General features: G+C 32.8%; 1 protein-coding gene across 1 annotated transcript; it reads left to right on the forward strand.

Annotated features, from left to right (window-relative positions):
• Nucleotides 1-5,524: 5,524 nt before the first annotated feature.
• On the forward strand, nucleotides 5,525-15,119 carry LOC119833771 (glutamate receptor ionotropic, kainate 2-like). The gene is given in 16 exon segments (XM_038357943.1): nucleotides 5,525-5,885; nucleotides 5,996-6,091; nucleotides 6,377-6,520; nucleotides 7,288-7,397; nucleotides 8,480-8,636; nucleotides 9,142-9,350; nucleotides 9,765-9,950; nucleotides 10,375-10,527; nucleotides 10,862-11,299; nucleotides 11,379-11,602; nucleotides 11,987-12,124; nucleotides 12,329-12,527; nucleotides 12,894-13,125; nucleotides 13,231-13,343; nucleotides 14,391-14,549; nucleotides 14,930-15,119. Coding segments are annotated over 16 exon segments (2,742 nt in total). The 5' UTR covers nucleotides 5,525-5,878; the 3' UTR covers nucleotides 15,107-15,119.
• The last annotated feature ends 774 nt before the right edge of the window (nucleotides 15,120-15,893 follow it).

Here is a 15,893-nt window from a genome sequence, read left to right on the forward strand (position 1 = left end):
TTGCTGTATAGTTGTAGCAACCGTTTTTCAGCGCTTTCTACGTAATCAAAAGCGTGATACTGCACTATGCTATACTATGTAATACCACAGCATAAAGAGAAAACGATTATAGTATTTTCTTCATCTCTGGTATTAAGCAGTTTTTGCTTACGTTTACTGCATTTTTCAGATACTTGTCAAACAGAATAGCAATAACACTGATCCCGTTTGCAATAAAAGTAATTTTCATGATAAATAGCAGTGTGCGTGCTATTATTTTGTACTTTGTAGATATGAAACGTTATTGTAGTACTCTCGCTTCCATTCACTTATGTGAAGTATTATTGCTATGGAAATCCAATTCCGTTTATTGTTATAATATATCTAATGTACTGCGTTCCGCTTATTCACAATTGTAGGACAAGCATAATAAATTAAAATGATATAACGGAGAATTTAGAGTTTTGTAATTGTTTATTTACTATTATTCTAAAACTGTAGATATATATTTCATGAATAGACGAATACATCTATTGCAAAAAACAAAATTTGTAATATTAAAACATCCATTACAATACCATTCACATTTTTTCTATCTCTGGAGTGGCTGGACCGATTTTAAGGGATTGTAACTGACAGATCACTCATGTGTTAGTAATTAACTTGAGTTGCTTATTTTCTGATATTCCCAACATTTGTATTAAAAGGAGAAACTCATTTACGGGAGAAACGCAGTTAATATGTATTACCATTAATCCATATTTGATAAGTATTATGAAATAGCAGACGGTAAATAATTTTAAATAAATAATTTAACACCATGAATTAATTGGTTTTACAAACTTAAATTAAATCACATAATTAGCTCAACTAAAACAATTAAAACCATTTCTGCCAAAATCAATTATGTTTCATATAATAACATTGCTGCCCCAAGGGTCAGGTACAATTATTCCAATCGAGCAAACTAAATATTTTGAAAGGACAGCGGTTTCGGATGTTGCGTCGGACTTTTTGCGCCTCAACAATATGCTGTACATTTTTGCAGACTAAAAGGTCAAAAATGTGGAGTAAACATCATTAATTCTATGCGCCACATTCTCTGTATTTCAAAAGCGTTTTAAATAAAATATCATGGGCTACAGGGAAAATTTTAAATTATCATGAAAGTGTCCACTGCGCTCTCGTTTTATCTAAAGCAAACGAAAGCTTTATAATTTAAACTAAAGTTCTTTGCTGGACTATTATGGCTGGAAATTCTGCAGAATTAAGACGCCTGAAATGCATTTTTCATAAAATGTTATTTTAAACTATTTCAAAGCTTAAGTGAAAGATGTTTTATTTTATTTAGAACGAAAGGTTTACTTTTAACTCCGTTAGAAGGTGAGTATATTCTGCAGAGACACTTTCTGTTGAGTTATTTTAATCTCAATTATTTAGCCGCCAACAATTCCTTGAAAGATGTTAAGTTGTTATAGAAATTTATTATAAAAAGTTAGTTGAGTTTCGATGATAATACGGGTGTTAATTTGAAACTAGGTCGTTTAAGCGAACCTATTGTATCTTTAACATAATACGATATGTATGTGTTGAGTTTAATCCACGAGGTATGTACTATGCCTTTCATCCAATGAAAATATAAAGCACGAAGCCACGCATCCGGCCCGAGGCAGGCGTATTTCTGAGTCTATTTCGCTGATCCATTTTTTTCTTTACAGGTCAGTAGGTGAGTAACATGACCTACCAGATAAAGGAACATTTGTCATTTACCTTTCTAAATCAAAGATACAAACATTACATTACACATATAATCATAATGAATCAAATTTGTAATAATAAAATAGGATCAAACGGCCTCAACGCGCATTACCTGTGACATAACATATAATCATCTAATTTATTACAGACAGTATTGTCAAAAGAATACGACAAAAACGAAAGGAATTCTAAATCACATTCGTGAATAATGTACAATAGAAACACCTTTTTATTTCCTTTTCTGTTTGTATAATATTTACTTTAGCGACATAATGCAAAGTCTTTGGAGATTTGCCGAACCTATCATACTTTTTTCTTTCAACTCGCATTTGTTTATTTTGTAACGTTCTAAAAATACAAATAGTCTATTAAGTAGGTTGTAAAATATATGCAAATCAAATAAATGTGTATGGTGCGAAGTGTGTACGTGATTTAACAAAGTCAGATCGTCAAAGCAAATTATAAATAATTTATATACGAAATACACTGATAAATGTTGTAGATAAATCACATAATATTTCGCAAGTATTTATAACGTTTGAAAGAAAATTGATATAATGTTAAGTATGTACATAATGGTACAACGAAAACAGAACTGATATGTTCAAATAGAAGTTACAATTCAAATCTATTAATTTCCGTACTTAATTATTTGCTTTTATCCATTTCGCCTTTAATTTACCAAGCCCTGAAACCTACATATAAATATAATAGTTTTGAAAGACGCCGCGATCACGAGCAGAAAATAGTGTTTATTGACAAAGTTCCCTCAATACAAAGCAGCGGCATTGAAGCTGGCCCAAGCTACCCTCATTAAAGAAGAAAAACTTCATTCCATTTTTCCACTGAAATCTAGTTGAGAACTAGCCATCTGTGACTTATCTGTCCATTCGTAATGACTTTTAGTTAGCAATTTTTAATGTAATTTACATTCACTTTTGTAAAGCGGCTTCGTTCTTTTGAAATGGATAATTCTTTGCAACAAAAAATTATCAACTTATCTCATTTTCGTCAATTTTACTAAAGCTTTTTGATGCCATTTTCAGCTGAAACAATATTGTGAAAAACTGAAAAATACTTTAATTTTATTTGACGGAATTCCACTTACTTCTTTCTAATGAATTTTGGTTTTCTATGAAAATTTAAACACTTCTAAAGCTCTTAATTGATTTGACATTAATTTTGAAATGTATTTTTTCTTTATAAGTAGTAATGATTCAAGTTACATTTATATATAAAATATAAACGTGTGTATGAAATATTTGTTTGAAACCAGGGGGGCCATGATTCCAAATATCACTAACAATATTTATCGTAAGTCGAGATCAACGTTAGCAAATGTTTGATACAATTGTCAGTCGATAGTGCTGACAATATCTCGATTTACGGTATTCGCTACTGTAAATCTGAGATATGTCACAAGGTATTATTGGGTATACATATTTACCATATGTATTATTGTATGATATTGCAGATAAAATATCTCGGAAACATTTTTACTCATAATAATTTATTCTTAATAATAACTGTTTTGTAAATGAAATAACTCACGTAAGCCATAATAAACATCAACTACCTGTAAATGATACAAAATAAAAAGAAAAATTTGTTCCAAATTTCCTTTGCAAAATTTAGTTACGTTTTATTAGTTTAGCGCCTTAAAATTATGTCGTCAGACTGTCAAACTTCAAATATGTAAAAAAATTATGCAAAAATATCAAATAGGTACAAACAAATTTACTGGCTGTTTAAAAAAACTGTAATATCAATTGATGTAACGGAATATGATAAACCAAATTTATAACATACATATGACTACCGATGAAACGACTATCAATAACTTAATATCAAACAAGGGTCTACACACACGTCAATCTATATCAAATATATTACTTCCGCATTCCTCCTGTTCCCAGAATAGAGCTTTTGGTATTTTTCCCACAGCGGTTTACGACCACAGAAATGTTCCCAAACTGAGGTCGCCCAAATAAAATGGAATATTTTTTACAAGCCGCAACAAACTTTTTTAATGTCTACCGATCTATCTCTGTAACCGTGGACAAAATACTTTTAATGTGTATAAATTGTTGTTCAGAAATTTTTGTTTTACTGTTTCCGAATACAAGTATTCTTTCTTGCTTTTTCTATTAAAGTATGCAAGAATCAATGCAAAAGTGATATTTTGCTATACGAGTATAATCTATACATGGAAGCAACATCATCATAACACATGGTACAACGAAACTTCATATACCACAGAGGACCATCAAATCAGCACCTAAAAACATAGTACACAATAAAACTTCTTATTTTCTAAATATATTATATAAAAATATATAAATAGTATTATATAATAATATCAGACAAATTAAAATAAAATGATAATTTACTGCCTTTGATTTAAAATATAAATGACAATAAAATGCTTCAAAGATTACGCACGATGAAGTGCATTAGCTAATAATAAAAATAGTAGATGTTAAATCTGGAGTTAGGCCAAATGTCTGAATGGCCGTGACGTATTTGCATCACCTGTTATGCATATGTATGCGGGATGCACACATGCGAGATGCCATTTAGTTCAAAATTTTAATAGCGATGAAAAATATTGCTACACTGAAAAATGCTTTAAATCCCTGCTTTCCTGACACAGTTTCAAATACCGCCCTTTATTTTATAAGATGAGCATTCTAAAATGAAAATGTTGTATTGAATTGGAAATAGCTTCAATTCAAATTCGCATTCAAATCTTTTTTCTAACTGCATTATATGCAAAATGTATGCTGGTTTGGATCAAATGATTCAAGAATTTCTGAGTTTTAATGCATAATTACTGTTTGTTTATCCCTTTGGGTATTGCCAATAATATCCAGGTGTTATTACAAGGATATTATTAAATGATGTTATATCTAAACAAACAATGTGGGACGTTAGATACAAAATGTATTAATGAGAACAAGGAAGTATTTTGTGTACTGTTACATCGGGACTAAGGTACGTTCAATTTTCATGAAGGTATTGTTGTTGAACGGTAATTGCATTAGAATATGTGCCACAGTGAAGGTGGAACTATAATAATTTACCGCTTAAATTATAAAAGTTTGTAACTCGCACTACATTTATGCGTTCGTTTATGCGTTCGTTTATGTTAGAATTAAATTAAATAGTATGCTTTCTTACTATAGTTGTACTTGTTTCATGTAGTTCGGGAACTACGTTCACGATTTACTGGGGGTTTTCTAATGGGCTAAGCCAAGCTCAACAAAAATGACTCATAAACTTCGAGCCACTGATTGATTTGAGTTTTTTATAACTCCATCAAATACATTTTGTCTCTATCAGACTTATTTTTGTTCTATGTATATTTAAAAGATGTGTTCTAATAACTGTAAAAATAAAAATCTCTGAGTTATAAAAGCTGTAAGTAAATAAAAAAATGTTTGCTGTTATTGAACTAGATTTCCACATCCAATATATGTTATCACATGAAACATAAACAGCAAAACGCAAACTTTTTTTAGGCTATACATTATTCTAGAAAATATCGTATAACTTTTATAGACTCACATGGAAAACAAGGTACAAAACTACACTCAAGGACATAATTAGGAAAAACGGTACAAAAATAGACAGATCGAAAGTTCTCTTTCATTCCTCTAATTCTGTTCCATGTATATATAAATTTATATCAGTAGCTCGATATAATACCATATTTTACATAACATATTTATTTACAATTGATTTTGTCGGTTTACTTATAGTGTCTTCGAAATATGTGGTTTATGTGAGTTTATGCGTGCCGTTCGAACACGCAATGTATCATCGTAGCAACTACGATGTAACACGTGTCAAAGCAAGACTGTTTGGCTGCACTTCTGGCCAAGATCGCATCGACCGGCTCCACTGACCCAGTCTACATCTGTGCTCTCTAATCACCCATACATTATCTAGAACATTGTGTTTTTAATTAATAAATCTCGTAGTGTAAAAGCCCTAAAGCGCGAAACCTTGTCAGACGAGGTGGAGAGTGAGGTTGCAATACTCAAGACAAGCACGATTACAATAAAGTTGTGATGCGACAGATGCGAGCGGGATCTCATTGTTCCATTCCGACGTTCATTCGGAAAATATCCTCATAAAAATGCAGGGCAAGTATCATTTTATACTTTTAACTCCAGCAGCTATTTACCCGGAATAGTTTCGGCGGCCCCTATTTGCTTAGGTCGTAAATGTGAATTCGCGAACTTTTCTCTTGCAGAATTTCATCTCATAGTTTTAGGACTGCTGGCACTATGTAGTACCACCGAAGGATCTTTTCGACATTTTATATTGCTTAAAAAAGCTATGAATATTGGTAAGTGTTCCGCTGTTCAGTTCTTGTATCATACTTGCACCATACCATAAAATTAAACTTTGTTCCTAACAACATACGTGACCGTAAATATCTAGCATTTCATTGACGTACTACTTTATAAATTTAAAACATTTGCTTTGAATATGACATATATTAAATACAACTCCGAAAAGTGTCGTGTCGATGTCGTAAATGAGTAGCCAAAAGTATATTTACCATTTATTTAATGTTCTACCGATTGATTATTACTTTGAAAGTCTTCAAAAATTTGGATTTTCAATGCAGGAGTTATATTGCCTCCTAATACGGTGACTGAGGTTGCATTCGCGTCGGCTCTAGCCCGCGCCTCTATGGAGAGTCAGAAGTACAATTTCGTGATGGACATTAAGTACGCACCCTAGGGCGATAGCTTTGCGGCTTCGAAAGCGGGTAAGATACTTCCTGATATTATTGACTTCTTATATTATTGTAAGTGCATGTTTTATAAATCATTCTACAATTACTGTAACAGTGAAGGTTGTTTTTTTAAGTCATATGCTCAATACTGTTTTTTAAATGTTTTCTTTTTAATCATAAGTTCTCACAAAATTCTAAATATATTTGGAAGATATTCATGGAATCATGGTAATGTTTTCGAAATTGTCTTAAATCCTATCTTAATCCTGAAAACCTATTGATATCGTGAAAACATGTTGATACGATACAAACGCAGTGTCACAAATTTTATAAAACTTTTAATCTACAGAAATTACCTACTCTGACTGCTTTTGATGCATACATCATTAAAATTCGTTCAGTCGTTCTTGCCTTACAAGTGGTGTAACTAACGCGACTTTCCTTTATACATTAAATAAATTATTAAGTTAAGTGTTGGAATAAATTTAAATGCATAAAACAAAAAATTGTGAGTCATTTAGGATATTTGAATAGTATAATTAATAATACTAATACATCAGGTACAAACTAAAGTTACAAAAATATTTCTATTTTATAACGTAATGGTTGGGCATTGAATTCATCAAGGTAATGAACATCGTTATCGTAATATTTATTTAAGCCCTACAAACTTACCTCATATATCACATATAACCTCGTCGACGATATCTGCAATCCTCATGAAACCCTCTTCTAAAAATCTCAGTTATCCCTATTTCGAATCGTACGCTAATCTAACTAAGATCCATATCGCCTTGCAGCGTGTGAACTTCTAGCCAGCGGAGTTATAGCAATCTTTGGGCCCACTGACTCGAACTCAGCAGATGCTGTTGAAGCCCATTGTCGAGTTGCTGAAATCCCACATATCCAAGTGAGCTCTCGAAACTTTCAATAGTTGTTATATATTCTGAGTATTGGCATAATAATTATGATAATCTTACGTAAGGGAGAATTCTAAGCAATGAAGTAGAAAATATACAAATATATATAGGTTGCAATCGTGAAGTAATTCGTATTAAGAGAGGTAAAAAAATAAAGGGTGTTAAGTTCTACTAAATTAAATAAAAGAAAGTCCTGGTTTTAAAAAGTACAATTTTCTTCAAGTAAAAATGTAATTTTAAGTATGCAGCGTATGTGTTGCCAAACTCGTTTTAATCGTGTTGTTTGTATTTTGGCAAAGGATTTTGCGGTCTGTGAGGTTACTGTTCAAGAGACGTAACTAATATCCTTGACAGTGTCCCCAAGATATTAGATGATTTTCTTAGTATATATTTTCAGTATTTTAATCACAAAAAAAAATTATTTTCTTTCAAAATTTCTCATTTATAAAGCATTTCAATGCTATGAAACTAAAAATTAAAAAAAAATCAGTCTGAAATATATGACATTTGTTGCACGTTGCAGTTGTTGCAGCACCAGCGCTCTAGTTTGTATTTTGATAATCGCATCCTCGTAAAATCATTCACATATTAATAAAAGATACTAATTATAATAAATAAATAAATAAGTAATACATTACCCAAATGGACAACAAGGGACCTGTACGAAAAAATTTAAATGCGAAAATTTATAAGTATGTATGGATTTTTGCTCCTCTTTCACACAAAGCCAGCTGATCAGTCTGGTATAAAATTTAGTACAGAGATACATTATATAGTCTGGATAAGCATATAAGCTGCTTATTAAACCACACGAGTGATATCACAGTATGTGAATCGTTTCCCCTAGTGAGGTGTGGGGCAAACCATATACTCCGTACAGATGTCGCGGTATCAAGCTAGTAAACTATAATAAATGAATATTGAAAGAAATCTGTATGTTCTCAAATATATATCACCTCTTTATGGCGCTATAAAAAACATATTATAAAATAAGCATAAAACTATAAATAGGAGAAAATATAATTAATAGTCCACTTTTTTAATTTAATATGAACTGTAAAACATTTAACAGGCAGTATGGCGACCCCCACCCGTGCGAGGTTTAGTACAGCTGTCTCCACCTAACATTAACCTGTTTCCTGAAGCCATCGAACTGTCGAGGGCAGTGGCTCTTTATATTAAGGATAATGACTGGACCAGCTATACACTGTTATATGACGATGATGAAGGTAATCAGTAATATCTAAGCTTGTTTAGACTTGAGATAGAAGATTACCGATTTTGCTATGATACATGAGTTTGTTTCTTCTTAAATAAATATATAAGTACAATTTCTTTTAACCACCCTGTGAAGTAATTAATTTAAAGGATTTCACACAAAAAAGAAATGGAACATAATACTAATACAGCGAACTTGCCGGTTTTTGTAGACAATGGTATAAAACCCTTTATGTGCGATCAATTCGCTTTCCAAAATTACCTATTATTAATATTAAAGAAATTAACATTGTATATTTAATCTACAAAATTATGTATTAAATTAAAATAATTCATTGTAAATTTTTTACTCATACTGTTTTCGACAAGAGATTTCATGCAATATAAGTTGTTCCTACATGCTAACAATCATTGATTGTTTCGCACAACCACCCAGCACAATTTGTACAAATATACTCCTATACACAGCAGCCGCTTCAGGGTTCTGATACTTACGCTATGCCAATATTGTTCCAGGGCTAATTCGATTACAGGAAGTCCTCAAACACGCGGACCCAGAACACAAGTGGTTAGTTAAGCGACTGAAACCGGGTGAGGATAATAGGCAATTGCTGAAGTCACTTAAAGCGATCGGTCAGACGAGAGTGATTTTGGACTGTCCCTCTGATAGAGTGCTCGATTATCTACGTCAGGCGCATGAGGTCAAGTTTTTTGAGGATTATATGGTAGGTCAATTTTATAAGTTCCTGCCAAATAAATAAAGTAGATCCGTCCTATCCGCCTAATATTATAAATGCGAAAGTTTGTAAGGATATGTGTATGTTTGTTACTCTTTCACAGAAAAACTGCTGAATTGATTGTAATTAAATTTAGTACACAGATAGCTGGACAACTGGAATAACACATAGGCAACTTTTTATCCCGAAATTCCTACGGGATACAGACTTGCGCGGGTAAAACCGCGGGGCTCAGCTAGTAGGTTATAAATTCGAATAATTGTTAACAGTTTATGTAAGGTGAGAATATATTCCTCTCAATTACTCAATTTCTCTCAGTCTGAATTGATAATCATTCCGAGCGAAAGAGGAGCAAAGTGACAATGTGAAATAATATCCTCATAAATTAATCGGTATTTTCAGAGTTACGTGCTAATGTCACTCGATGCGCATACATTAGATCTTCAGGAATTGCGTTATGGATTATCGAATGTTACGTGTTTGAGGATATTCGACCATTCAGACTCTCGAACAAGATCCTATCTAGCCGATTGGGAAGCGAGAAGTACTGCGGATGTCAAGATACCAAAAATGACTCATGAAATTACTGTATGTACTTATATTAACTGGTTAAAATTTTTGTGCAACGAAATATCTAAATTACAAAGCATCGTGTTATACTAGTTCTATTTATATAGAATGATGAAATTAAAATTTCAGAATGTCGTAAAACTAAGCGGATTTGGACAATATATAGAACATAATTTAAATTCATTTTCAAAATGAATACATATTGTATTCCAAAAAATGTTATTTAAGCTACTTCGAGGGGTATTTAATGAAACAGGCAAATATACTGCAGTTTATTGTACTGCATAATATTACTTTTGTAATGTGCAATATCTCAGAGTACATTATTACAATATTTCATAAAACTAAATAACAACTTCTTTAAATATCGCTATTCATCCGGCTTTTCAATAAAACGGCACTTACAAAGTCGATATGATATCGTATACGTTTATAAACTCAGGTGGAAGCAGCATTGGCCAGCGACGCCGCACGACTAATTACCGACTCCGTGGAAAGCGCTCCTGAATCCTTTAAAATTGAACCAACGCCGATCGAATGCGATTCGCAAAACCAATGGGAAGCCGGGACATACTTCACTGAACATCTATTAACGGTATTATTGCTCTTAAGCGAACAATGCAATTTCTTTCTGTTCAACAAAAATATATTATTCTGGTGTAATTCGATTTTATGTGACTCCACAGCTTTGTATTATGCACCGTATTTCTCTCGCGTTAACGCTACTCGTGTTGACGGTTTTAACTGTCCTTAGGGATATTTTCAGGGATATTGCAAAAATAAACTCTCGAAAAGAAATGCAGGATTTCACGTTTAATTTATTTTTAAATCCGCTCACAGATGTACATACCTGCTTTGAATGTGTGTAGTCATTTATTTGAAAACTATTATATTTTTAATCAAAACGATAAACAATAACTGTGTTTCAGAATCCAATAGTAGGAATTACGGGAAAACTTTTATTGAAAAACACAACAGGAGAACGAACTAACTTTAATGTAGAAATAATGGAGCTATCTAACAGCGGGTTTAATAGCATAGCAAAATGGAATGCCGAGTTGGGTTTTGTTTACGTCCGAACAGCGAACGAAGTTTCCGATCTCTTGACAGAAAAATGGCAGAACAAAACTTTTAGAGTCGTCTCACGCATCGGCGCCCCTTATCTGGTTGAAAGGAAACCCAAAGAAGGCGAAGTTTTCACTGGTAATGACCGCTACGAGGGCTACTCTAAGGACCTTATACATGAGATATTAAAAGAGACATTGCATCTTAATTATGAGATTGAGATCGTTCCTGGCAACGGCTATGGATCTTATAATAAAGATACCAAGAAGTGGGACGGTCTTATTGGACATTTATTAGAAAGGGTCAGTATAATGGGCACTTTGTGACGTAATTAGTAACATAAAATTTATACATGTAGATAGCATTAATGTTCTTTTTCAGAAATCCGACTTAGCGATTTGCGATTTAACTATTACATATGAACGACGATCGTCGGTAGACTTTACTACACCTTTCATGACTTTAGGGATCAGTATTTTGTATTCGAAACCGACGCCACCGGAGCCAGAGCTATTTTCATTTCTAAAGCCCTTCTCAGTCGATGTTTGGATCTACATGGCTGCGGCTTATTTAATGGTTTCCTTATTGCTTCATATTTTAGCAAGGTTCGTAAGTACTAATATATAGTTTGATTATTGGTTTTATCCTACTAATACTGAACGTAAAGGTTGCGAGGGTGTTATGGATTCTATTATTCTTTCACGCATTAACTACTCAATGAGTTTTGATGATAATTGGCAGTGCAGTAATTAAGTACCAGATTAACATATATGCATACTTACTTTTGTTCGTGGTCCGCAGGTAAAACCGCACGGCATAACTTGTATAGAATAAAATTGCTTTAATCTCCATTTATTATTGAGTTATGAAATTACTATTCCGTGAAACTCTTGAATGGAACATCGGGAATTACTCAATACCGCCGTTTCTTGGCGCAAATTAAGTTATTCCAGCGACGTTCAAACTCAGCATACTCGAATGAATTGCAGGCTCGCGCCAAATGATTGGGAGAATCCGCATCCATGCGATAAGTCACCGGAGGAATTGGAAAATATTTGGCATATCAAAAATTCTTGCTGGCTCACCGTTGGATCGATTATGACACAAGGCTCTGATATATTGCCAAAGTAATAACACATATTATGATTTTATATTCATTAATCATTTTCAAATATCGCTTTTAACACTTGACACCTTATTAAGCGCTAATGTGTTATTTTTTAATTAATACTCCTATCAAACAAGAAATATCAGCTAAAGTTTGTTAACATTTCTTGAACAAAACACCTCCTAAAGGTATTCTTACTCTGTAAATTTACCATTAATTTTAGAGGCTACTCAACTCGTTGGGTCTGTGGCATGTGGTGGTTTTTCGCTCTAATTATGTGCTCGTCGTATACAGCCAATTTAGCAGCGTTTCTGACTAATGCGGCCATGGATGATTCAATTAAAAGCGCTGAAGACTTGGCTATGCAAACCAAAATTAAATATGGAACCGTTGTTGGTGGTTCAACGTCGTCATTCTTTAAGGTATACCTTATTTAAATCTAAATGAATTTATTAAATTACTATTTTACAAAACTATTTTAATACGATGAGTAAGTATTGTCCCCAATTACAATTTATTGTCATTGTCATATTTTTTATGTATGGTAGGTAAACAACAATTGCTGTATATACCACAATCATACTAAAAAAATGTTTATGAAATAATAAATAATGTTTTGTTTTTTGGACTTTAGATCACAACGTATACAAATTAAAAACAGATGCTACGTTAAATGTTTTAATTATGTTCAAAAATCTAAATTTCACACAATTTAAACATCGTATGCCATAGCACATTAATTATCTGACTCGGCAAAACGTAAACACATCCTTAATACAAAATTTCAGAGGTCCAACGTGTCTACATACCAACGAATGTGGGCGGCGATGGAATCGGCCCGGCCATCTGTGTTTGTGAAGAATAATGACGAAGGAGTTGAAAGGGTATTAAAGGGTAAAAGATCGTACGCCTTTCTCATGGAATCTACGGCTATAGAGTACCAGCTAGAAAGGCACTGTGATCTCATGCAAGTTGGTGGATTACTCGATTCTAAGGGATATGGCATTGCGATGCCTTTTGGTACGTAAAAGTTTGTATTTTATCTATATTAATGATACTTATCATCGAAGATTGTGCAATAAAGTAATGAAGATTTGAAATTGTAATTCTACGAAAAATTTTTAGACTCCTTTTATCGAACTGCTGTGGACAATGCAGTATTAAAATTAGCTGAAAGCGGAAGACTGGTGGAACTGAAAAACAAATGGTGGCAGGCTCCGAAAGATGAAGCATGTGTTGTGAGTAATTGTTCGAAATACCTTCTTATAAATTTATCGATTTCGCATAAGTCACGGACGTGAACTTAATTTATGATTAATCTTATTATTGTATTTTCTACTATTCTATTACAATAAAATAAAAATTACTGTAAATAGTAAATTTATGTAAAAACTTCTTTAAGCCTTCTTTTTATGGTAAACATTTGTGAATTGCAGCATTTAAGCAGTGGTGGCTCAGTGGTGAGAACCTCGGACTTCAAAATCAATAAGTCGGGGTTCGAGACCGGGCGAGCGTGCAGGAAATAAATTGATTTTTCAATTTATCTGCACATGGGGATAACATCACCACTGCTTAAAACGGTGAAGGAAAACATCGTGAGGAAACCGGCATGTCCGAGAATCAAAAGTTCGACGACATGTGACATCTGCCAACCCGCACTTGGCCAGCGTGGTGGATTATGGCCTGAACCCTCATAGAAGGCCTGTGTCCCAGCAGTGGGAACATATGTGGGCTGATGATGATTATGATGATTTGTGAATTGTGGTCAAAATGTTGCTGAAAACGTTAAAATGTTAACTCTCCAAGCGCGAGGACATTTCTTTATAAGTGTTGTGCAACATGTTGACAGCAACTCCTAAACATCTTTTTTCAACTTAAATGTTTACCATAAATACCGGGCTTTAAAAACAATTGAATATAAGACTAATCTTAAATCGTTTAAATCCTTGTACATCCAGTAAATGTTTTTAATTAAAGAACCCATTTTCTATTCTCATTTACTGCCTTCTTGTTATTTATGATCCTTGAAAGAAAGATCCTTCGTTGAATATTGGACATTGCTTATCTTGATAACATTATAAAAATAATCTTTGTGAATTTAGAGACGTTTGATAATTATACAAAATCGTAATGTCATACAATTTTCATATGCTATTTGATTTTTTCTTCTCCCTTTCTATTACTTTACGCTTTATACTCAATATGCGAATTCCTGCCCTGTCATTCCTCTAAAAATGAATAACTGGAATTTGACACTTTTTTTTCATAATTTAAAAATGCATTAGGAACAAGAAGCCACAGAAGAAGGAGCCAGCGCAGCGGAGCTTGGCGTAGATAATGTGGGTGGTGTGTTCGTGGTATTGGGTATAGGCTGCGGCATGGCAGCTGGCATGGGCGCTCTTGAATTTCTATGGCATGTCAGGGATGTTGCAGTTGAGCAAAAGGTAATTACGTCAAATTGAAGAATTGGTATATCCTACTAACGTAAACATGACTTTTTAAGAATGAATGTATAGATAATTTATTTCATCGATGCTGGGCATATACAGGATATTACAATATAAGAGACGTAAAACATATGAAAACGAATGGAGATATGTTTATATTAATAACCTGTTTACTTTATAACGACAATAATATCATACTTAGTGCACTAGTAATAATGAATAAATGTGAAAACATCGAAGTTTTTTTTTCTTGAGTTAATAGCAGTAAGCTTTTGCTATATCTTCCAATATTAAAATATAATTCTATAATTAATAATATATTAACATTCACTTATCTATAAATGTAAAATACTAATTGTACGTTATCCATATTATAGATGACACAAGCAGAAGCTTTCTGGGCCGAGTTAACATTCGCATTAAGTTTTTGGGAGACTGAAAAACCTGTACAGCATTCAAGACCTTCGTCATCCGCATCAGCAGATATAGCATCGAGGGCCTCTTCAGTATTACGTTCGGCAGCTGATTTGTTCAACATCGATGTTTTTAAATAAATCATAGCAAAAACACGAGTGTATTAATTTAATAATTCAACTTTGCAGAAATTTTGAGCTATGGCAATACATTGATTGAGATCTAACTGAATTATTAATGTCGAATTATAATTTTACGAATTTCTATATAGATAGAAAGCCGAAAGGGGAGGTTATATGCGTTGTAACTGACACAGCTTGCGTAAAAGTGTTAATAGCATTATAGGGGCCCATAAAAGATTTTACGAAGAGGAAATGAAAAAATTTTAATATTTTGTCTTTCTTATGTATGTCTGTCTCTTAGTATTTTATTTCCAACAAATGGTATTTGAACTTAAGTCTGAATTTACATTATTTTCACGTTTTTGTCACATTCTTTAAAGATCTCATCACTATGACTTTTCTGTGATTATTCAAATAATAAATTAAAGATCAACTTATAGACCAGAAGATGATTAAACAAATCATTTGGTGATTAGTATCAGGATGACGTTCTTAAGGGATCTTATTACATAATAACTAAATGGAAAATGATAGTCATAGCGCTGGAACCGGGCGCCCATTTACGAGGGTATTTATCAAACGTGTCGGATAAATAAATAAAATTAAACTAATTGTTCAACAAGAATTCTTCTCTTTTTTACAACTTTTTAACACTGAATTATAAATAAACTGCATGCTTCAGTTGATCATGCTACATGACATGCGTTACTTTATGTCTTCTGTGATAGATTGTTTAACTATACTGATTGACGTGAATGACATAAAATACTAACAAAGTACTGGTGATTGGTTGTTTTTATTTTGC

The sequence above is a fragment of the Zerene cesonia genome, chromosome 18 (genome assembly GCF_012273895.1).
Source record: "Zerene cesonia ecotype Mississippi chromosome 18, Zerene_cesonia_1.1, whole genome shotgun sequence".
Lineage (NCBI taxonomy): Eukaryota > Metazoa > Arthropoda > Insecta > Lepidoptera > Pieridae > Zerene > Zerene cesonia.